This window comes from Elephantulus edwardii, unplaced genomic scaffold (genome assembly GCF_000299155.1).
Source record: "Elephantulus edwardii isolate Elephantulus edwardi_28Jun2011 unplaced genomic scaffold, EleEdw1.0 scaffold00001, whole genome shotgun sequence".
Lineage (NCBI taxonomy): Eukaryota > Metazoa > Chordata > Mammalia > Macroscelidea > Macroscelididae > Elephantulus > Elephantulus edwardii.
Window position 1 is genome coordinate 1,157,166 of NW_006399751.1, and position 23,122 is coordinate 1,180,287.

Below are 23,122 nucleotides of genomic sequence, written 5' to 3' on the forward strand. Positions count from 1 at the left end.
AAGGAGGGCACCACAGGCCTGCAGGGTGCTCCCTCGGCCGCAGGAGTGTGGGGCCAAGGCCGAGTCCCCCACTCCCAGAGGCCCTGGTCGAACCTGGGGTGTATCAGATGTGTGCAGATGGTGCTGCTTCTGGGACCCGGAGCCGTGACTCTCCGCCTTGCTTTTGGAGATTATCACACTCCCTCGAAACGCCTTGGCGGACTTCATTTCTGGAGTTGGCAGAGTGGAATCTGAAGTGAGCTTGCCCAAGGTCTCGTTGCTTAGGCGCACCTGGCCCGTGATCGCAGTCTCCTGGCCTAGGGCAGAGGGGGTTTGTTAAAGGAGCCTTCAGAAATGACAGCGGTAAGGTATGCTGACACTGAAGGTGGTTCTACCAGGGAACACAAAGCCCTCTCCCTCAGCACTGGTCAGACCTCGACAGGACACCGTCCCCTGAGGATTAGATGGGAAGCCTGGGCCGTTTGGCACCAGATCCTTCCAGCAGATCCCAGAGTGGTGTATGTCCCCTTGATCTTCTGCTTCAGAGAACAGGGATTTCTGGAAGTGCTGGCACACGACAGCCCACTTTGGACATGTTACACCTGGTGCTTGTGACCTTGGCAGTGGCAGAGGCCCTCACTCTAGGTCAGAATGGTGAACCTGATGGCAACACAGCTTTAAGAATAACTTTTCCTTTCCTTCTTGCTCTCCTTCCAGCTGCACATCCACCCGAGCCTTCCTCCCAGTGCTCTTCCCAACTGTACGGCAACCCCTGAGCTCTCCTTCCAGCTAGACGGCCACCCCTGAGAGTTCCTTCTGGCTACACAGCCACCCCTGAGCCCTATTCCCAGCTACACGGCCACTCCTGAGCTCTCCTCCCAGCTAGACGGCCACCCCTGAGCCTTCCTCCCAGCTACAAGGCTACAGAAGGACAACCGATGCCTTTGAGTTGTGATGCTAGAGAATAATTTTGAACATACCACAGACTGCCAAGAGAACGAAAAGATCTGCCACGGAGAGGATGAAAGCAAGCTGCGCCTTGGAGGCAAGGCTTTTGAGACTCTACCTCACACACTTTGGTCATGCACCGGGAGGGGTTAGTCTTTGGAGAAGGATACCATGCTTGGCATGGTGGAGGAACAGCACAGGAGAGGACGACTCCAGATGAGAAGGACTGACACGGTAACTGTGTCTGAGATAATAAGATTGACTCAGGATCAAGCTGGGTTCAGAGCTATTGTGCACAGGGTCACTGTGAGTTGTAGTCGACTCGACGGCACATAAGAACAACTGAGCTGGAACCACGTCACATAAAAAACTTCCACTGGGGCTGGAGGAGGACAGCTCAGTGGGGAGAACAGAAGGGTGTCAGCAGCGGGGTGCTGGCCCTGTAGCACAGGAAGTTTGTGAAATGGGCTTGCTCTTACCAGAGTCCTCTCCTTCTTTCATGGACTGCTCGATGGCGGCCCGGATGCAGAGCTCTCGTGCTCGGATGCCCGGGATGCTGCTCCCATCGCAGATGGCTTCGAGGACCACGGAGTCGATGTTCAAACAGGCAGCACTGTAGTACTTGGCCATGCTGATGGCGGCAGCAGTCTTTCCTATGGAAAATCACGACATTATGGTTCTCGTTTGCTCAATGAGAGCTATAGACAGGAGCTTCTGGAACAGAGGTTCCTGTAAGGTGATTTCCCCAACTGCTCTGCCTGCAGCCTCTTACATGTGGCTTGAGGAGGTGCCAGAGATGAAGAAGATCAGATGTAGGAGTCAGGACCCCAGACCCAGGTCCTAATCCTACCACAGGTGTGGGCTGTGCTGTGGCAACCCACATCTCCGCTAGGTTTTCTTTTCAGATTGAAAAGTCAATTATATCAGATGAAATTTAAAACACATTGTTGCTCTAACTCCAATTCTAAGGTGAATACTTTGGTATAGAATTAACTGTGTTGATGTCTCTCCTTTATATTTCAATATATATGCTCAGTACAAAGACAACAGGAAATGCAAAATGAGAGACAAGAGAAAAAGAAAAACAAAAATCACAGTCCGTTCTCCAGACACATTGCAGCTAGCATATGGTTGTTGAGTCTGTGTATACAATTATTTTATTTCTACTTTTTCTTTAAAAAAAAATAAATAGGTTACATGGTAGGATAAATAATGGCTTCTTCTACCCAAAAAGGTCCACATTCCGATCCCCAGAACCTGTCAATGGTATCTCACCTGACAAAAGGGACTTTATATATATGATTAAAGGAATGATCTTGAGATGAGGTTATCATGGACTACAAGGTGGGTCCAACATAAGTACAAGGTCCTTGTAAGAGGGATGTAGGAGGAGCCGAGTCAGAAAAGGTGATACGATATTAACAGCAGAGAGACAGAGAGATAGGAAGATGCTAGCTAAGGAATAGGCAGCCTCGGGGTTAAACCTTTGGCTGTTAACTGAAAGGCTGATGGTTCAAACCCATCTAGCATCTTTGTGGAAAAAAGATTTGGCAATCGGTTTCCATAAAGATTACAGCTAGAAGATCTTACGGGGCTGTTCCATTCTGTCTTAGGAGGCCACCCACTAGGAGTTGAAATAGACTTGACAGCACTTAGCTGTGACAATTAGTGCTAGAAAGGACGAAAAAAAGATTTTTCCCAGGGTCTTCAGAAGAAACTGCGGTCTGTCAACTCATTTCAGAATTCTAACTTCCAAAAATGTAAGAGATTAACTTCATGCTGTACATCAGGGTTGTATCCTCTCCTCATTTCTATCCTGTACACATGCTGAACAAACAGGCCAGGAAGCTGGGCTCTCTGAAGGAGACTGGGATCAGGATTGGAGGAAGACTCATCAACAACCTGTGCTATGCAGATGACACAACCTTGCTTGAAGAAAGTGAAGCGGGCTTGCAGTACTCACCGAATAAGATCAAAGACTACAGCCTTCAGTATGGATTATACATCAACATCAATAATATGAGAATTCTCACTACTGGACCATCTTGATAAATGGAAGAAAGACTGAAGTCATCAAGGTTTGCATTTCACAATTAATAGCCATGACAGAAGCAGTCAAGAAATCAAAAGATGTGACGTACTGGGAAAAAATGTGCTCTCAAGGACTTCTTTAAAATGTCCAAGAACAAAGATGTCAGCTTAAAGACTGAAGTGTCCCTGATCCAAGCCATAGTATTTTCAACGGATTGATATCCACGTAGCAGCTGGACAATGACTAAGGAAGAACAGGTGGTTTTGAATTGCTGACAAACAACACTGAACGGGCTGCCAAGAGAGCACACACATCTGTCCTGGAAAAGGTGCAGCCAGAGGGCTCCTCGGAGGAGACTGTCTCACAAAACACAGGCACGTGACCAGGAGGGGCTGAGGCCAGTCCTTGGAAAGAGCATCAGTTTGGAAAAACAGGCCAGTGAAGGAGAGAAAGACTCTCAAAGAGCTGGCTTGATACAGTGACTGAACCAACAGGCTTCAGCCCAGCATAGATTATGAGGACAGTGTGGGGTCAGGCAGCATTTTACTCTGTCATGCATACGAGTGTCTTTAATGACACCTAACAACCACCTCAGCGAGATGGACAGACACATTAACAGTGGGCATGGGCATATCAGAGGATGGTACAGGATAAGACAAGGTTCAGATCTGTCATTCAAAAGAATTTAAAGGAGTCAGAGTCTATGGCACTAGACAATAATAACAGGAACAATGACAAGCCATTATTGTTGGGTGATCTGTTACAGTATTGACAGAAACTCCTATATAAATCATCAATATGGCATTTTACCTCACTTAGGACAATGAATCACGGACATCTTTCTGTGCACTCAACAGACTTCTGTGACACTGATACAATTCACTACCAGCATGTACTATGGTGTCAACTGGACTGGGGGGTGGGGCACGATTCTCAGTGGACTGGATGTTATGCACTGATTTAATCCTCACCTCCGAGGTTATCTAAGGTGATGTGTCAATCACTTGTAAGGGGATTAGGGTGGGATCCAATACCCTTACTCAGTGACAGCGCTTTATCTGACTTGAAGGAATATCCCTTGGGTGTGGTGTGTATCACCATTTATCTTACAAGAGATAAAAGGAGATAGATGTGAGCAGAGGGAATCATCATCAAGAAACAAGAGCCAGAAGCAGAGCATCTCCCTTGGATGCAGGGGAAGATCTCCAAAGAAGCCTCGCCTGTAAGGAGAGAGGGAATGTCCCCCAGAGAGGGCAGACAAAGAAAGCTTTCCCCTAGAGCTGGGGCCCTGAACTCCGATTTCCATCCTCCTAACATGCAAGAGAGTAAATTTCTGCTTGTTAAAACCACATGTTCACGGGATGTCTGTGACAGCAGCACTAGACCATAAGGCATACAGCTTGGTTGACCAGTTCACCGCAATGAACATTTCAACTGCTCTTGATTTTGCCAGTATGGGGAGCTGTGCTTCAGTGAACATTTCCGCAGTCGCTTTCAATCTGCATCATTAATTATTTTCCTAAGGTCAGATCTGAGATGTAACACTGCCAGGTCAAAGATTTTGCACATACTTCCTCTCTATTTTTAAATACTTTAAAGTCTTGGATTTTTCTCTAATATTTTAATGTTTTTAAATTATTAAAGCAATACAAATTAAAAAAAAATCAGAGGCATAAGTTAAAAATCAGGTCCTCCCTCTACCCTGTGTCTCTGGGGTCAGCAATTTAATAGTATGAACATGATCTGTGGGCACAGAACAGTAAACTAGAACTGGTTTATTGCCTCCAATATCACATCGGCGAGCTCTACCATAAAGCCCAAAGGAGTGAAATCACCTATTCTTGCAATCTGATTTTTATTCAAACCATCAAACTGTTCTCTGTGAACATTCTCTGAAAACTGTCTTTGTTGCAGCCCACATGTCTCGGCTGACTGTGCAATTTGAGTCTTTCATCTCCAGACGAAGGTGGTTGAACCCTATGTGAGAACAAAGCTTCGTGTCTCCTTTCAGGTTCATTTTCAAGGTTAGCTCACTGGCTGTCTTCAATCTTTGCCGATCCCTCATGGTTCTGCCCAGAACACCTCACAGTGCAATGAGGGATGATCATGACAACAAAAGAAATGCTCTGTAAGTGTCTTCTGCAGGATGGACAATGATTTGGTCAGGAAAAGGCTTAGTCCTTTATGGGAATAAACTAAAACTAAGACATTTGGTGAAGATTATTTAAATATTACTGGAGCACACAAAGAACTATCAGAAATTCAAGCTGGATTCAGAAGAGGCCATGGAACTAGGAATCTCATTGCTGATGTCATATAGTTCTTGGCTGAAAGTTGAGAATATCATAAATTGGGTTTTATTGACAATGCAAAGGTACTGAACTATGTGGAGGCTTAAAATCAGAAAAGATGTGCATCGGGGTTACATCCCTTCACCGATCTGATTTAATCTGTACATTAAGCAAATAATCCAAGAAGATTGACTAAAAACAGAAAAATGCGGCATCGTGATTGCAGAAAGACTCCTTAACAGCAAATGTTAGACAGATGACACAACCTTTTATGCTTAAAGTGAAAAGAACTTGCAGTATTCACTGCAGATCAAAGACTATATGTAAACTTCAGCAGAGATTATCTATATAATTATCTATATACACCTCACTAACAAGAAAATGAAAATCCTTGCAAGGAAACCAAGAAACATCATCATGATAAATGGAGAAAAGACTGAAGTTACCAAAGATTTCATTTTACTCGGATCCACAATCAATACTAGCAGCAGTCAAAAAGTCAAACAACATACTGCATTGGACAAATCTGCAGTCAAGGACCTCTTTGAAATACGAAGAAGCAAGGAACCTGCAGTCAAGGAAGAAAGAGCAAGGATGTTACTTTAAAGCAAGGATGTTAGTTTAAAGCTTAAGATGTGCCTGAACCAAGCCATGATATTTTCAATCACTACAATGTGCACGGAAAGATTGGACAATGATTAAGGAAGAGCAACCGAGAACCCCTGTCTCTGAGTAGTGGTGTTAGTCAGCAAATGGTGAGCGCACCACGGACAGCCAAAAGGGGACACACACCTGTCTTGGGAGACATGTGTCCAGAACGCTCCTTAAAGGCAATGATGAAATATAGATAAAATTTGGGCAGACTGGGTGGGATCAGTCCTTGGAGAAGGACCTCATGCTTGGGAAAGTGAAAAGTCAGTGAAAGAGCGGCAGACTCTCTGTGGCATGGACTTCATCAATGGAGTTATGCCGAGCAGAGACTGTGGGGATAGGACAGGATTGGCCTGGGTTTTGTTGTACTGTTTAGTCCCTTGGGTGTAACCCACTTCCCGCATAAGAAGTTTCTCCCATCTCCCCAACCCACAGAGTTGATGCTACCATCTTGGAAGTCAAGGATTTTTACAGGAGACACGGCACCAGGTCCTCACCTCCGCACGGGGTTGGTCACTACCTGAGAAAGGCGTCCCATGGACGATGATGGCGATGCCCTTCCGGTTCCTGGCCAAGTGGCTTTCTGTAGAAGTCTCAATGCCCAGGTGGCGGGCGATGGCCTTGCTCACTGGGTTGTTCTCTATTTCTCCAACCTCCTCGCCTGAGTGGCTGTCAATGCTCTGGACGGTGTCCGCTGCAAATGACATATATTCCTGTGTGTGTGCATGCCTGTATGTGCGCACACCCAGAACTTATCATGCTGCTGTAAAACGAGGAACGGGGAGTGATGGGAGTTGTTGCAGGGGGCCTTGCTCCCACCTGTAGTGGAGGACAGTGCCCTTTTGGTCAAGAAGTTGTCCACAGCCACGAGAACAAGGGCAGGGCTGCGGATGGCTGTCACTCAGGGGCAGGCCAGTAGGGCCAAAATGGATTGATCACAGGCCTGGGATTCTCTGTTTCAATCTCAGTTTTGCCATTATACACTCTTGCCATGATGTACTCACTTCCATGACGAACAACAACAAAACTCTTTAAAGAGCTCATTAGTCTCACTGATGCTTCCTATTCCCTAAAAGGGGGAACAATGGGCTATATTCTGATTTATAATTGCTACTAAATGAACCCGGTTTTGCTGAATCTGAGTTAGCAAACGCGCACTTAATGTCTTGTGTAACTTGGGAAAATGAATGCCATGAAGCAGCCCACAATTCTGGGAGGCCCAGCTGGATGTCCTGAGTTGTCACCTGATTTCCTTCTTATCACAAACATTTTCTAGTGTTATATTAAGCACATCTGTAATTTTGTCGACCCAGCATCCTTTCAAGGAGCCTGGTGGTGCAGTGGGTTAAGGCACGTGGCTGCTTCCCCAAGTTATCAGTGGCTGGACTGTCATCCACTCTGAGCGACAAAGAGAAGGCAACCCCCTAGGCAGTCCTACTGTGTCCTGCGGGGGGGCCCCACTGTGTCCTGTGGGCGGAGGGGGAGAAGCCCTGTGTCCTGCAGGCCCCCCACTGTGTCCTGTGTCTGCCCCACTGAGTCCTGTGGGGGGCCCATTGTGTCCTGCAGGGCCCCCCACTGTGTCTTGGGGGGGATGTGTGTGTCATGGGTAGGAACTGACTCAGTGGCAATGGATTGGTCCCCATCCTATCAACGTCCCTACTCCATGAGGAGTCTGCCTGCCCATATAATCTAACTGGAGGGACAGTAGGAAAAAATGCATCCTTGAAAGAATTCTCTGTCCACCTCCCAAATAAAAAAAAAAAAATGAAGCCCACTGTCATCAGGCTGATTCTCACTCCCAGAGAGCTTACAGGATAGGGCGCGTGTGCCCCATATGGTTCCCAAAGCCATCAATCTGGGCAGAAGCAGAATGCCGTGTCTTTCTCCTCTGGAGTGGCTGGTGGTTTTGAACTACTGACCTTTGGTTAGCAGCTGAGTGTTTTAATTACCACACAACCAGAGCTCCTTGAATATCCACCCCTACCCCCACGAGTCTCCTAGAATTTGAGCATAACCAGAAAACACGCTCAAAATTGCTCCATTTTAGCAACAATGAAGTATTGCCTTAACCTCACAACAATAGCAAAATCCAGCAGAAGCAGAACAGCACGCAGCAAACACTGGCGAGCATATGGAGAGACTGGGACTCTCACTCACTGCTGCTGGGAATTTAAGACGGTACAACTCGTATGAAGGGTAACCTGGCACTTCCTCAAAAAGTTGGAAATAGAAACACCATTTGACCCAGCTAGTCCATTATTGGTGATATATCCCAAAGAAATCAGAGCTGCAACACCATGCTGAGTGAAACATCTTAGTCCCAAAGGGACAAATATGGCAGAAGCCCACTACTGTAATAACAGGCTCAAGCAGGGATGTAGGGGAGAGTAGGAAAAGAATGGACAGAAAATGAACCCTGCACTGGAATGAGAGCAAGGAAGGGACATCTGAAAGGAAAGGATGATTAGGAACCATGTGTGTGACAACTAGTAGCTTGAACCGGACAAGCATTACAAAGGGAATGGAGGAGGGAGAGGCAGGAAAGTGTACACACACGCATGAATGAAACCACGCTCTTCGGGAACCTTCACTGAAATAATAAAAAACCACCACACTTGAAAACAAGATTCACGCCTTCAAGTCAGTAGTGTTACTGTTGTTAGGTGTTAGTGTGAGTTGGCTCCAACTCACAGGAACCCAGAGCACATCTGAGTGAAATGCTGCCCAATTGTCATTTTAAGCACATCTATCATTTTGCCAAAGAACTGTGACTAGAAGACGATACCTCATGCTAAGCTCGTCAGTCTATGTGCCTGTGTGCTGTGTCAGGTCTGGGTGGGGCGGAGCTGGAAGCCAGTGCTGCATTTTATGGAGAAAAGGGCACTGAGCTGTCCTCCCACTTCTGTTTGGGAAGAGCGGGCACCGAAACCACGAGGGAGAACGCGTGATTACTCTGAAACATGATTTTCTCCAGGCTCTCGTCGTCCTCGTCCTCGTCAGTGAAGCCTTTGGCCTCGGCCCCCGCGATGTGCCGCTCCTCCAGGATGGACGTGGCGGACAACCCTCTGCTGAGCGAGGTCCTCTTGGTGCTGGCCGAGGTTCCCTGGTCTGAGGAGGGCCCTTCTTCCTCCTCTGCCAGGCAGTGGCCGATGAAAACACAGAGTGCAGGTGGGGGCAGACAAATGAAATGTGGGAAGAAAGGACACAGGACAGGCTGGTTAGCAGACCAGCCTAGACTCTCCACTGCGAACAAACACCCACAGCAGTCGGCTCTCTGTAGGAAACCTCTGCCCAGAAAAATCTCTGTATTTTGATCATTGTTATTATTTTTTTTTAATACCAGAAGTACACTGCTCCAGAAAATTTGGGAACTCTGAAGAATGAAAAAGATACTCTGATCTCTTGGCAATTTTAGAAAACTAAACATTGGATCCTCTTGGACATGTCAACCTGTAGCTGACTGGCCCCTGAATTTCTCAGAGACATTTCCATGTGGCATCGTTAAGCGTATCTACCCCCTTTGTCTGCCCAACATCTCTCGCCGCCTATAGTCTATAAGGAATCGTGGTGGTAGCTGGCTGGGCTTATACAAGGTGAATCCCCCCCCACCCAAGACACAGTGAGCTGTAGGCAGCTGGCAGATCTGGGCCAAGGCACTCTCTGCATCTGCGAGCTGGAGCCTGTAACTCTGCTGGGAGGGCTCCCCATGACTCGGGGTAGCCGGCCCACTCTGGTTATGGGCTGGGAAGCAGGAAGGGTGTTTTGCAGTGTGAGAGCAGGGGCCACTCTTCCTAGAAGTAACAGATTGTCAGGTCTTTTCCTCCCATAGAGCAGCTGGTGGATTTGAACCACTGGCCCTTCAGTTAGTGGCTGAGCATTTTAACGAACATTGTGATTTTTTAAATGTATATATATTCTACACTGAACTCTTGAGCCAGCAGAATATGCCCCAGTCTTTGTGTGCATGGAGTGAGGACAACGGACCTGCTTTGTAAAGGTGGAAAAGAAAAGTACACAGTAAGCCATCCACCACCCGGCTGATACGTCGTGGGAGCTCAGGAACTGGGTGGTCTTCCGGCAGGAGGGACCCAAAGGTGCCAGGGCGGAGGCTGGGGCCCAGGGTCCTGTCGCTGAGTTCTTACCATTCTCCTGAGTGAGGCTCTCCATGTACTTGGCCTTCATCTGCTCCTCTTTGGAACGCTTCATCTCCTTAAAGTACTCGTACACCTCGAGGGGGAGCTTCTCCCCCGGGACCCGGGGAGGCAGCAGCAGGGTGTTGAAGGAGTCGTAGCCCTTGAGCATCCGTAAGATCTGCCAGGGGGAGAACGGGCTGCTGGGAGGTCTCCGTGGAAGGTGTCTCCCCAAAGCCCCACGCTGCTGTGCTGGGTGGAGTTTTCTCCCGGGGTCTGCCCATGCACTGTGACAGGTACTCAAAACAAGCACAGCGAATGGCAGTAGAGTGATAGCAAGACACTCATAAAGTGCCACTGCTGGCCATATGGAAAGGTTTTCTTAGAAGTAAAAAAATGCAAGGTAAAACAGTGCAAGCGGAAAACTTGGCAGAGACAGAAAATGCAACTTATTTTCCCATTAAAACATGGAACAGAAAAGTGCTAAGACTGCACTTTGTCACCGGTGGAAAACTTGTGAGACCTGGAAAAACCAAGTCAGTCCTATCGAGTTCCAGCTCTTACAGGTTTCACTGAATGAAGCACAGTGTAAATGTGTGCGCTCGCGTGGGTGTGTGCGTGTGTGCGAGAGGGTTGCCATACTAAATCTGAATTTCTGCCAAGTTAAATCTGAGTTTCAGATAAACAGTGATTTCCTCCCTCCCCGATAAATATATCCCATTGAACTGATTCCAATTCATAGTGACCCTATCCCTCCTCTTTGAACAGAGAAAGATTTGACAAAGAGCGAGCCAGTTTTTGGAGCTGTATGAGACCTTGCCTGCCCTCCTCACAGACTGTCTGTCCATCTTCTGGCAAGGAGGTGGGGGAATAGGTAGTCTTCTATAGCACAGACAGTGGCACAGGTTGTGCGGCCTCTCTGAAAGACCCCAAATGATTCAGGGTGAACCAGTCTCTGGAGAAGGACATCAGGGCGGTAAAGCGGAGGGTCAGAGAAGCAGAGGAAGCGCCTCGGTGAGACGGTGACTCGAGGGCTGTAATAACGGGCTCAAACCCAGCAGAGACGATGAGGACGGCACAGGACCGGGCAGGGTTCTGTCCTGTTGTATGTGACGTCATCATGAGACAGAGCCAACTCAATGGCACCTCTCAACAACGTCGTGAAAATGGACAAAATCTGACTCTGGGAATTTACGTGTATGCAAAATTGTGAGCGTAAAAATCACTGTCCTGTAGGAAGAGACCTTTTTTAAAAAACCAACAGTAATAAGTAACTACCAGAAGTAGTTTAATTTGCTTAGTCAATCTGGAAGTCAGAGAGTCAGCAAAAGTCACATGCTAATAAAACACTTCCATAGGTAAAAGTCAACCAATTTCTAAACACTCCAGCTTCTCAACCCCATAAAAAAGGGCAAGTAATTAATTGTATTAATGCAGAATGTTGACAAATGGTATTATCATTTCAAGGGAAGAAGAAAGAACACTTGACAAAATCCAGCACTCATTTAGGAAAAAACTTTTAGCAAACGGAAAACAGAGTTTAGAGGAATTTCTTTAATTTGCTGGAAATACCTACAAAAATCCACAGTAACTATCATATTTAATGGTGAAATGTTGCCTGTTTCTCTCTGAGGCCAAGAAAGAGATAAGAACGTCTGCTATTGCTTTGTTTTATTGTTGTTGTTGATTGCTGCACAACTCATAGCAACCCTATGAACACGAGACCTGAAGCCTTTCAATAACTATTGTAGTTTCTCAAAGTTTATCGAGCTTCCAGAGGCGTGTTGTGTAGGAAGTGGGTGGAGTCCTCGCCGGTACAATAAGACATGATTAAATACAAGGTGTAAAGGCTGGGAATGAGAAAAGAATGCCATTCTATGACAACATAACTGTGTAAATGAAAAAATTAAAAAATAATCTGAAGCCAATTCTTTAGAATGAATAACAGGACTTAGTAAAGGGCAAGGGGTGGGAAAGACCAAATTCCACGCAGAGGAGAACATGCCTTACGGAACGGCAGGGCCGAGCAAACACAGACACTTTGCGCTGCTACTCACCTTCTCTTCCATGAGATACTGCTGGTCCAATTCTAAGCAGTAAAACTCAATGGGGAAGTTGCAGGGATTCTTCACCACCACTTCAGCCTCGTCTCCGGGTGCGTAGGGCAGCAGGGGCCCCAGCTCCACAAGGGAAGGACTAAATTCCAGGTGGGGCATCAGCCCCTGGCCCTGCACCAGCAGCGCGAGCCTCTGATCACTCTGGGCAATCTGGAACATCAGAGTCTGGCTGTAGAATTTCTGGAAAACATGAGAGCAAACAACATGACAAGTGTCTGATTTTTCTGTGACAACAGTATGGAAGACACGAAAGACCAAGGGCCTGGCAGGGAGGGGTTGCCCAGAAAGCCACACTCCACCGGTGCCTCTCAGGAGTGAGTGTGTTACTACCCCAGGCCTCTCACTCCTGCTGTTGCCAGCACCCTCCAGTTGACTATAGACTTCCAGAGCTTGCATATGACAGAGGAGACCTGCCCATTGGGTTTCTAGGTTACCATTCCGACAGGAGCAGGCCGCCTGGGGTGCCTGTGGCAGCCCTGCTGAATGGGTCTAAGCTGCCAGCTTCCTGTCCCCAGGACTGGGGACTGCCTGCCGTGGACAGTCCCAGAGGGACTGAGTCCCAGTGCACACTCTTTGGTGGTTGGTATGTTACCGCTTTTCACTTCCCTACCAGTGGGGGTGCCGTGCACGCAAGCCCTTCCCTCCAAGCCGGCTCTGCTTCTGCTTCTGGAGGAACCCAGATGAACTTATTTCCACCATCAGAGAATACAGTTATGAAGGAGGTCTGGGTCTCATCAGCTGGGTATTCAGGACACTACTGGAACACTAGTTGTTAGTGATGTTACACTTGGTTTTCATAAAATGGCAAAGAAATTTACTTTATAGGCAGTGATTTCTAGTGTCGTTTCAATGGGGAATTTACTAGAAATATAGATTCACTGGCCCCATCTCTCTAGGGACAGGGTGATGCTTGGGAGTCTGCGTTTAAGTACAGCTGGAGTTACTACTTGAGTTTGGGGACTGAGATTAGCATTTTAAGTACTTGTAGTGGCAAGAGGCTGCGTCACGATCCTGAAGGCAGCGGTTCGAATCCACCAGCTGCTCCACGGGAGAAGGAAGGGCAGTCTCCTCCGTGTGATTAACTGCCTCTGAAAACCCGCTGGAGGGTCAGCTCTGGGTCTGTTAGGACTCGATGGTACACCAGCACCACAATGCTATCTTAGCTCAAGGGGGAAAAGCCATATAAAAAATGTGTATGGACATAAACAGACACGTATATTGCCACAAACAGAACAGATTATTAGCTAAGAGTATTTTTGGTATAGTTGTGAATTTATCATCTATATTTGATTTTTTTCAGGAGACCTTTCTTTTTTTCCCCCCCCTATAATTATATTTTATTAATTTTCATAAACATTTACAGAGATTTTGGAGGAGACCTTTCTAGAGCACTTCACCTAGCACTTTTTCTAGCAGAGTATTCTGAGCACATACATATGTTGGCAATTTCTCTTGGCAGCTGCTGCTGAAGTTTTCTACGAGACCTGGGTGGTTTCAGGGCTTAAGGACTTCTTGCAAGTTCCTAGTCTAACTGGTGGAAACATTTTATTTCCTTTGACTAAATCCAGCTCTGTATCTAAGGAACTCTGCCTGAACAAATCTATTTTACCATAGTTATTGCTATTTCCTTGCCATTGTATAGCTCATTCAGTAATTGGCGGGGTGGGGGGAATCTGAAATCTTGAGTAAACTAACTCAGGCTGAAGACTTTCTAAGAGCAACAAACATGTTACTAACTCTCTTTTCTCTGAAAAGGGTTGGAGGAGGTTTTGAAAGAGACAGGAACCTGAACTTGACTTTTGAATCAAATATAAAGGCATCTTGGATTCCAGATTCATCTTGGAGAAGATTAAACCAGGCTGCTCCTTGGAGGCAAGGATTCTGGGGCTTCGTCTGACATACTTTGGACATGTTGCCAGGAGCGACGGGTCCTTGGAGAGGGACATCATGCTTGGGAGGGTGGAGGGACAGCGCAGGAGGGGAAGGCCCTCTATGAGGTGGATTGATTCAGTGACTGGGGTAATCGGGATGGGTGTGTCAGAGGCAGTGCGGTTGGCGCAGGACAGAGCAGAGTTTAGGGCTGTTGTGCATAGGGTCGCTATGAGTCGAAAACGACTTGACGGCACATAACAACAACAACTTGAGGTTTGGGGAGTCTCTAAAATTTGCACAAAGACATGTAACATGGAAGGGCAGAGGCAGGGGATACTTATGCTCTTAACCACTACGCCACACAGCTTTGACAGGAGCAGAAGTCCCTAAGGTGTCATACTCAGGGGAATAAGGCACAGGTGACTAAAATCTTCTCCAAAGACTGTGCGTGGACTGGGAGGGAAGCGCAAAGAGATACAGGGACTCGGAGTGAAACCACATTTCTTCAAAGCTCACCTCTTCTGTTGGCATGAACTTCACCTGCACGTTGGACCTCTCCCCAGGATCCAAGATTCCAGAAGTAGGCTGAATCTCAAAGATCCGTGTCTGTGGCTTTAACTTGGCACGTGATTTCCGTATTAAGTACTTTGGCATGTGCTTCTCCAGCTGGCATAGATATTAGACAGTTATATCATTCTTTATGGAAAATGGACGCATCCTACCCTTTACACATTCAAATTACATTTACTGAGTACTTCTCAGGTGCCAAGGCTTATGGTTACTAGCCGTACAAAATGAACAAGACATTCAACTAGAAAGCATGGTCTAGTAAAGCCTGAATGCGGGGCTGATGGTCTGTTAGTCAGGAGGCAACGGGGGTCATGAAGATGTTGAGCGCGAGAGTGAAATGATGAGGATGAAAGCTGAGAATTACCATCTGGGCAAAATGCCAATGGAGACGAGAGGGCCGCTGGGCTACAGATTATTTTTACCTTGTCAACAGGCTTCTGCCTGTGGACAAACCATTCACAGGCAACTTGGAGATGATTAAAAAGCTGAATGGTTTCCACGAGGCACTGTCCACACTGAATCGTGGCAAACTCCACCTTCCCGTGAGACAGCATCATACTTGGAATGGTGACCTTGGCTTTGAGACAGATGTGAATGGTTGGTCCTCCAACCACCTAGAGCAAGTAGAGAATTACATGTGAGACCACACGGCTGGAGTTAAGGGGAAGGAGGAGGGTGAACGGTGATGATGACAGAAGTATCTCATCTTGTGGGGACCTGCACGCAGGACTGGAGGTCAGGGCACAGCGCATCTTACCTTGATGGGCAGTATTACTTCTTTGTCTCCAACCAGAAGATTGGCGGCCTGTGGGTCGAACCGCACCTCAAAGGTTTCTGTTTCACAGTAAGGCAGGTTCTTCACACGATCTAGCTCCGTACTGAAGCCTGGGCCAAGACAATCAGACAGACACAATTTCTTTGTGGGAAAGAGAAATAGCAAACAACAGGTGACGCAATTGAGCTCTCTCAGGGGCAAGACCACTAGTGAAAGCCTCTCCCACAGTCTAAGAGTTCCCTTCCTGGATCCCACAAGCAGCATGGTCACTAATGCAGGAGGATAACACTGATAGATACCTTGCTGGAAATGACAAAACGCAACACGTAAGGGTCTCTCCAGCTGGCTTACCTGTGTCGTGAAGGATGCGCTTTTCAGCTTGAAAGGACACTGGAAAGTGACCAGTGTTGGTGATCTTGATGATGTGGGTTCGGACATCACCAAGAATAATGTAGCCGAAGTCTAAGATATACTCCGGCAGCGGGATCCTGTAACGGTTGGAAGCTCTCCTTAACGGGCACCTTCAGACTCAGACAGCTTCTTCCCCCAAAGTGAGCAAGTGTGAGGTTCCCCTGGATCTTCTGTGTAGCATTTTATTCGCTACAGAGGACAACCACCAGCGGCCACCAGAATGGTAAGTCACACCACTGGTTCAGCCACTGTCTTGAGACACATCAGCGTGGACCCTACTTATTGAACTAAACTAAGGCCCGTCCATTAGACAAAGCTGGAATCTTCTGACTTGAGGAGGCAGAACCTACCTGGTTGGCCTGGTGCTGGGGGGTGGCAGATAAAGGATGGTAGTGGGTTTCACTCCTTCAGAATCAAGCATTGTTTCCAGGGGAACAACCTTCAGAGCCACGCAGGCGTCTGCTCAGTGGGGCACGGGGGGTGGGGCACTTACTTGGCCAGTTTGTGGCGGTTCCGATGGGTGAGGCAAGTGTCGTCTGTGGGGTCGGAAGTAACGGTTTTCTGATGTTCTAGGGCATATTCCTGGATGATAAGTCTTTCAACTTCCATCTGGAGCTGAGCACTAAACTGGAGCAAGACGCAAGAGCCGGTCAGCACACCTTCAGGGACCGATGGCTCCACCGCGACGGTTCCGCCTCTCACTTATTCACCGCTGCTGGTGACACCGATCCACAGCAACCCTCCTGGGCAGGGGCGAACTGCCCTGCGGGGCTTTGGAGGCTATAAATCCTAACAGTGTCATTGTTTCCTACAGAGCAGCTGGTGAGTGGGAACTGCTGGCCCACTATGCTGCCTGATCCATTAGGTCACTAACACCCCTAAATGAGGAGACGGATAGTTTTTAGAGGATAAAAGTAACCCCCAAAAACCTCAGCTTTCACATTGGTTGTGGTATCCAACAAATCGTATTATGATATCTGGGATGTGAATACCCCAAACCCAGGACAGAGAGTACTACTCAGGAAGGAAATGGATGAATTCTGGATATATGCAACAACTGGCATTTATCCTAAGGACATTATACGGAGCAGAAAAAAAAATCAATCTCAAAGGGTTATATATAAGATGATTCTGTTTACAGAACATTATTTTTTTTACTATTAAATAGTAATTATTTTGCTTTGTTTTTATATATTTTTAATTCATTGTTGCATGTTTTCTTCCTTCCCACCTCCTCTCCCCCTCCTTCAGCCCACTTCACAATGCACCCCTTATTCCAGATTACTGTCATACATCTAATTGCTAACCATATATTCCTTTCAGACAGTTCTTCCCCTCATTTGTTCTAATGCTGTGTTCATTATTTATCCACTTTTTTCCCCATTCTCTCCTCAACCAATCCTTTTCTGCCCTATTTTACAGCAGTGGTGTTACACAGTATTTGTCCTTTTGTGACTGAGCTATTTCACTCAGCATAACATCCTGCAGACTCCCCAGTATTGTGTAATGTTTTACGAGTTCATTGTTTTTCAATGTTGTGTAATATTTCATTGTGTGAATGTCACAGTTTTTCTATTTATCCGTTTGTTGATGGGCACTTGAGTTACTTCCATCTCTTTGCTATTGTGAACAATGCAGTAATAAGCATGGGTGTGCCTATATCAGCTCTGGTTTCTTTAGGTTATATTCCCAGTACTGGAACTGCCGGGTCAAATGGTATTTCTATTTCCAACTTTTTGAGAAAGTTCCAGATCACCTTCCATAGTGGCTTACCTTTTCATATTCCCAGCAGCAGTGAATATTGAATATTCTTGAGATAACAAAATATGGAGGATATAGAGGTGCTTCCCATGGGCAAGATATGGGGACAAGAGAGGTGAAAGATGAGGCTGCACCTTGCAAAAAACCAGGCTTTTGACAATCAGATCTTTGCAGGTGACTTTTAGGGTTCCCAGAGTTCTGTACACAATTGTAGTCTTCTTTTTAATTTTTGAGCCTTTTCTAAAACCAAACTTCTTTCTTAGGATACCATTCCGATACACATTTATATTTTAAAACAAGAGCACAAGAAAAGAACAGCCTTATCTAATGGTCAGGCATAGGAATAGGAGAAGAATTTCCGGTGATGGTCAGGGAGGTCACTTGGAGCCCTGGTGGCAGAGTTCATAGCTCGTGGAGGGCATGTCTTCAGTGGAGATAGATGGGCAGGCTCCTGTTAAGACTTCCAGCTTGGGAGACCCCATGACAAGCCATTACGAGTCAGGTCTGACTCGGTGGCAGTGACTGAGCCTTCACCTCACTCCCCAGGGGCAGCCTCTGTGTGTACGCTGGGCTACTTTCTCCCTTGAGACCACCTCTCTGGCAGCACACGTTCCTCCTTTGTCCAGAACTGGATGCCCTTCTTTGCCCATTGGCTATTTAATGGTGCTCCAAAGGACTCCCTTCCCAGTGTGCGCCCCCTCCCGATTCCTCCACTGGGGAACTTTCCGCCTCCTGGGATGACAGTGACTACCAACGCCTCTCCTCCAGGCTAGTCCTCGCTCTAGGTCCACAGCGACTATTCCAAGTCCCTCTCGGCTGCCTCCACTCAGATGATGCGGAGACATCACAAGCTGAGTGACAGACAGACAGTCGGAGCTTCTCTCCCCTTTGCCTCTGAACTTGCTTCTCATCCCGAGTTCCCCTTCTCTGTGCCTCCTCCTCATCTTGCCACTCAAGTAAGACACAGGGTGGGGGTCACTGCCCTCTCACCCCCACATTCCACCAATCGCTAACCCTTGACCTTTCCACCTCAGACACATTTTAAAAATCTGGCCACTTCTCTATACCTCCTGCTCCCAGGTACTATCTGTGTTCAAACTACCATCACCTCTTACCTAGAATTACTACTGCAGTTTAAAAAACCCCTCATCTCCATAAATCTAACCCCCAAGTGCCTTCTTTCTCCAAGTTCTACCACAGGCATCCATCCACAGGGATCTTTCAAAAACACAAATCCAGACATGTCCCAGCTTGAAGCACTTTTAGTTTTTTGTTGAATTCAAGATAAAGTCCAGAATCTTAATAGGTTCATGAGACCACTGCCTAACTCCCAGACCCATCTCTGCCCCTCCGGGCCTCTGTGCTCTAGGCTTCAGCTATGCTCGCCTCTTTTCTGTTCCTCAGTCAGTTTCCTTCTCGCCCAGGGGCCTTTGCACATACCGTCCTTGTAAACACACAGTCTGTGTGGGGTGAAGTCAGTTTTACCTCAGCAAGGTCATATTCAGATGTTTCCTCCGTTATTGTCTCGAAGTGCTCATTAGGCTCATATCTGTCATACTCTAGGTTCTTTTTTGCTTGATTCAAGAAGTTTTCATATTTTTCATTTCCTGTGGGTATTGGAAGAAGAGAATAAAAGTCAATGGGAAACATATGAATCGAGAATAGGTCCAAAGAAATGACTCTTGAAGAATTAAATGGTGTCCAGCTATCACCACTGACGGTCCCAACAGGAGTCTTAACCAATGGTCCTGGATAGAATGAGAGGAAAATGCAGATCGGAGCTCAAATTCTTAAGAAGAGCCCAACAAACTGGTATAGCAGATACCAGAGGTCTTGCAACTGCCTTGAGAGACTATTTAAAGCTAGCACCACATCTATCCTAAGATCACCTTTCAACAAAAGGGGAGAGTGACACATAAAAGAAAGGGTGTTACCTATAAAATTGATGCTCTATTGAGAAGACAGCTCTATGAGACCAAAGGGCGGACAATGACTCAAAAGCAAAAGTGAGAAGATAAGAGGGTAGGGAATTCTGAGGACTGGAAACGGAGCAAAGAGAACACAAGTGAAGAGCAGGCTGACACCCTGAGCTAAAGAATGTCACTGAACAATCTGTGTAGGGACTGCCAAATACAAGCCTAACCTGCTGTGAAAACATTTCACCAATAACTCAATAGGATCTTATTTACAAAGCAAAACACCGACTCTCAGCCTCAAGGCAAAGGGAAGCCAACTTTTCTTTCGTCTGTTGTGCTTTCTTGGTTTCTGAGGGTGAGATGCGTGAGCTGAATCATCTCCAAGATCTCATCATGTTTCAGTAGCTTGTGTCCTGGTGACCTACCACCTCATTACTGAGACCGTGGTGGGAACAACATCCCAAGTCCCTTGGGAGGATGACCAACTCTACCAACCGACATGGATTTTAGTGCTGAAGGCTTGTGTCCTCGGGACCTCATCAGGGGCAGGCAAAGCAGGCTCGCTGGCCATCAAAATGCAAAGAGCACACATGTCACACAAAAAATACAGGGTCAAGTTCCTCCAAGACAGACTAAATAAGCCATAATCCTTGAGATTGGGGAAGGCAGGCAATCGGTGGAGAGATTTCAGACACCCAACTTCATCACTAAACCACAGCCAAGTGAAAGGGTTCCAGGGCCCAGGGAGGTAAACTGACAAGTGGGCTGCAGTGAACAGAAGGGCCAAGTAACACAATTCCAGTTTACGTCATGCTAAAGCTGCGTACTGGCCAGGCAAGTGATCTCGCGCACTCACAAGGCCAGCGAGTGCCCAGTTCAACTGGGCGGCAAAGGTGCTTCTATATGTGGGGCTGCGGTCATCCCAGCCAGCGGGGACTTGAGGCTCTACAGTGAAAGATTTAGCTCTCTGGCTTATACACTCATCTGTCAGGGAGAAGACAGGTGAATAAGCGGCTTTAAGGAGTAGGGTAGGAAAAAAGGCAAGAAGTGAGGTGGGAGGAAAGACGGAGGTGTGAGCACTGAGCCTGAAGTGTGTGAGGGAACCCTGGCTCCAAGGAGCTTGAGAGGCCTTGTGAAGAAGAGGGAGAAACTGCTCTTGACTCGTTGTCGGGAAGGGCCTCTATTTCAGAACGAGCGACTCCAAGAGACTCGATGGCCAAAGAGCTGCTCAGCTGAGTGTCAGGACCTGCCAGGGCAGGTGTTACGTTCCTACCGAGCCCAGAGACGACCAGCAAGGTCTTGACTGAGTTTTGTCTGCAGACAACAAAGAAAAGTCTAACTTCGCTTCTACACTATTGAATCCCACAGCCAAGCAACAGTGAGGCAGGAAACGCACGAGCACCCCTAGCCAGCCAGCGGCTGCTGAGAGGGCTCCAGGATCGTCAGAACACAAGTGTGCCCCACGTGCTTTCCAAGGATGGGCAGGCTGTGAGAAGGCCACTCGGCCTTTCTTCCAGGGCACTTCTGGGTGGACTTGATGTCCAAGCCCTGATTCGCAGCCAAGTCCTTAAGCACTTGCATCTCTCCAGGACTCCAAACCAGGGAGCCAGAAGCTGTGACTGTTTTTCCAAACCCAGCCTGTAGTTCGAGAACTCTATGTAAGCCGCTCCTGGCCTTCTCGGCAGACATCTGCGAGCATGCTTTTGGGAAAAGACAACTCACAAAGAGGCTGCAATGGGACGAACTTGCAGCGGAGGGAAAGGCCTCTGGAAGGGAGATTTCCTGCTCCCTTTATTCACAGACTGCTGGCTTTCAATGACTGGCCTGCAGTCGTAACTGGGGCCAGCCATGAGCAGATTTTGTCTCTGTGGACTTAGGTCACCACCTGAAAGGAAATTCATTTTCAAACCACAGAAAGGCACCAGGAGAAGTTGACAAATCAAGTGAGAGGCCATCAGCTTTCCAATAAACCCCTACAAAGGATCTGTTGCCCTCAGTGGAGAAAGACTGATCCCACGTGCATCCGGAGTACCTTTGAGGTTCCTGGGGAGATCGAGGCAGATTCGGGGAAAGATTCCCTCTCCAGTCAGCGTGATATCGTCTGGGTCCAAGTGGGCGACCTGAATCTGGAACTGCCTGTGGAAGACCCCAGGTACTCCAGGGAGGTAGTAAACCTTCAGCAACTGCTCCTCGTGGGATGAGATGAAACCCTATGTTGTGAGACCAGAGAGGAGGTTAAAATGGACCCTGTATTTAAAGTGGACTTCTGCTCTTGGGGGGACTAGAGAGCACGTGTGGCCAGTGTGCTGGTCACTTTCCACTCACACTCCTCCCCAGTACCCAGTGCCAGGAAGTTCTAAGCACACAACAATCAACCAAGAGATGAATGGGCAGCACATACACACAGAGGATGGGCAGCATTTCATAACAGAGGATACGGACGGCAAATGCGAGCAGCAGAAGCTGCTTCCTGTCATTAATATTCTCATCGCTGAACAGTCAGGCCCGGCTCACAGCTGCCTGAGCACTGCGTTTCCAAGGCTGTAAGTTGCACAGGGGGAGAGCGGGCCTCCTTCTCACTTGGGGTCCCTAGTGGATTCGAGCCACGGAGACCCTGCCTTTAGCTTGGCAGCTCACCCCTCTATAGATCTGTCACCAGATCTTTTTATAAGAGTTAAAGGAGGGGTCAACATGCAAGTGAGCAATGTTTTATGGTCCCCAGGACAGATCTCTACACCTCCTTCTCCTTCCCCCTCGCCCCTGAACAGTAATTCACAAGACTGTTCTCTTCCACAGAGAAGTCCTTTCAGCATTCGGTGTTCCTGGGAGCGGTGGTGATCTCAAGTACCTATCAATGTGTTTCCCAACAAAAGCAGTTCTCTTGTATTCAGGTAGGGGATTTCCCTCTATTTCGTTAGATGTTTGCAAATTAACATATACTATTAGGCTTTATAAACTTCTGTTTTCACCAGAAGAATTTGACTTCATAATAGAAAATCTGGGAAATAGACATCCACGTTAGAAAGAAATCAGGAAGGAACATAGCCAGTGTAGTTAAACGTGGAGATTTCAACGCGGTGGACTCAGGCAAATGAATGCACACCTGTAATTAAATGTGTCAAATAGGAAAATGTATAAAACATGAGATTATTATTTTTTTTTTACCATAAAGGCACACTTTGGTTTATTGAGTGTCACTTTACTGAGCTTCAAAGATACATTTTTTTTTGGGTTTTTTAACAAGTGGAAGTTCGTGGCGACTCTATGTTCAGCACAGTTACTCTGATAGTTTTTCCAATAGCAGGTGCTCAATTTGTTGTCTGTGTCACACTGTCGTTAGTCTCATAATATTGCAAACGTTTTCCCAATGCTATTACATGCCTAGTAAGTGACAGTGTGGTTATACACGTTCCTTGTAGATGTGTTGGAAACTGCAACAGCAACAAAGAGTCCGACTTGCCTTACTTAATACAGTATTTGCTTCCTTACGGTGTAGAGCAGATTATCCGAGAGGTTGGGCTCTATGAGGAGAACTGTGGCATCAGGATTGGTGGAAGGTCTATTAACAATCTCCGTTATGCAGATGATACAACCCTGCTTGCTGAAACTGAGGAGGACCTCATGCACTTGCTGCGAAGGGTCAAGGACTGCAGCCTTCAGTATGGACTG

General features: G+C 47.1%; 1 protein-coding gene across 1 annotated transcript in view; it reads right to left on the reverse strand.

The window, feature by feature from the left end:
* HYDIN (HYDIN, axonemal central pair apparatus protein) overlaps positions 1-23,122 on the reverse strand; it is a 294,240-nt gene that overhangs the window by 89,882 nt on the left and 181,236 nt on the right. Inside the window, exons 28-40 of the mRNA XM_006878867.1 lie at positions 21,486-21,663; positions 19,023-19,144; positions 16,270-16,403; positions 15,717-15,853; positions 15,348-15,475; positions 15,013-15,204; positions 14,537-14,686; positions 12,089-12,328; positions 10,044-10,212; positions 8,854-9,033; positions 6,422-6,595; positions 1,407-1,580; positions 94-296 (exon numbers count right to left, since the gene is read on the reverse strand). Of these exons, the coding sequence (XP_006878929.1) occupies positions 94-296; positions 1,407-1,580; positions 6,422-6,595; positions 8,854-9,033; positions 10,044-10,212; positions 12,089-12,328; positions 14,537-14,686; positions 15,013-15,204; positions 15,348-15,475; positions 15,717-15,853; positions 16,270-16,403; positions 19,023-19,144; positions 21,486-21,663 (2,181 nt within the window). The remainder of the gene's footprint in view (positions 1-93; positions 297-1,406; positions 1,581-6,421; positions 6,596-8,853; positions 9,034-10,043; positions 10,213-12,088; positions 12,329-14,536; positions 14,687-15,012; positions 15,205-15,347; positions 15,476-15,716; positions 15,854-16,269; positions 16,404-19,022; positions 19,145-21,485; positions 21,664-23,122) is intronic.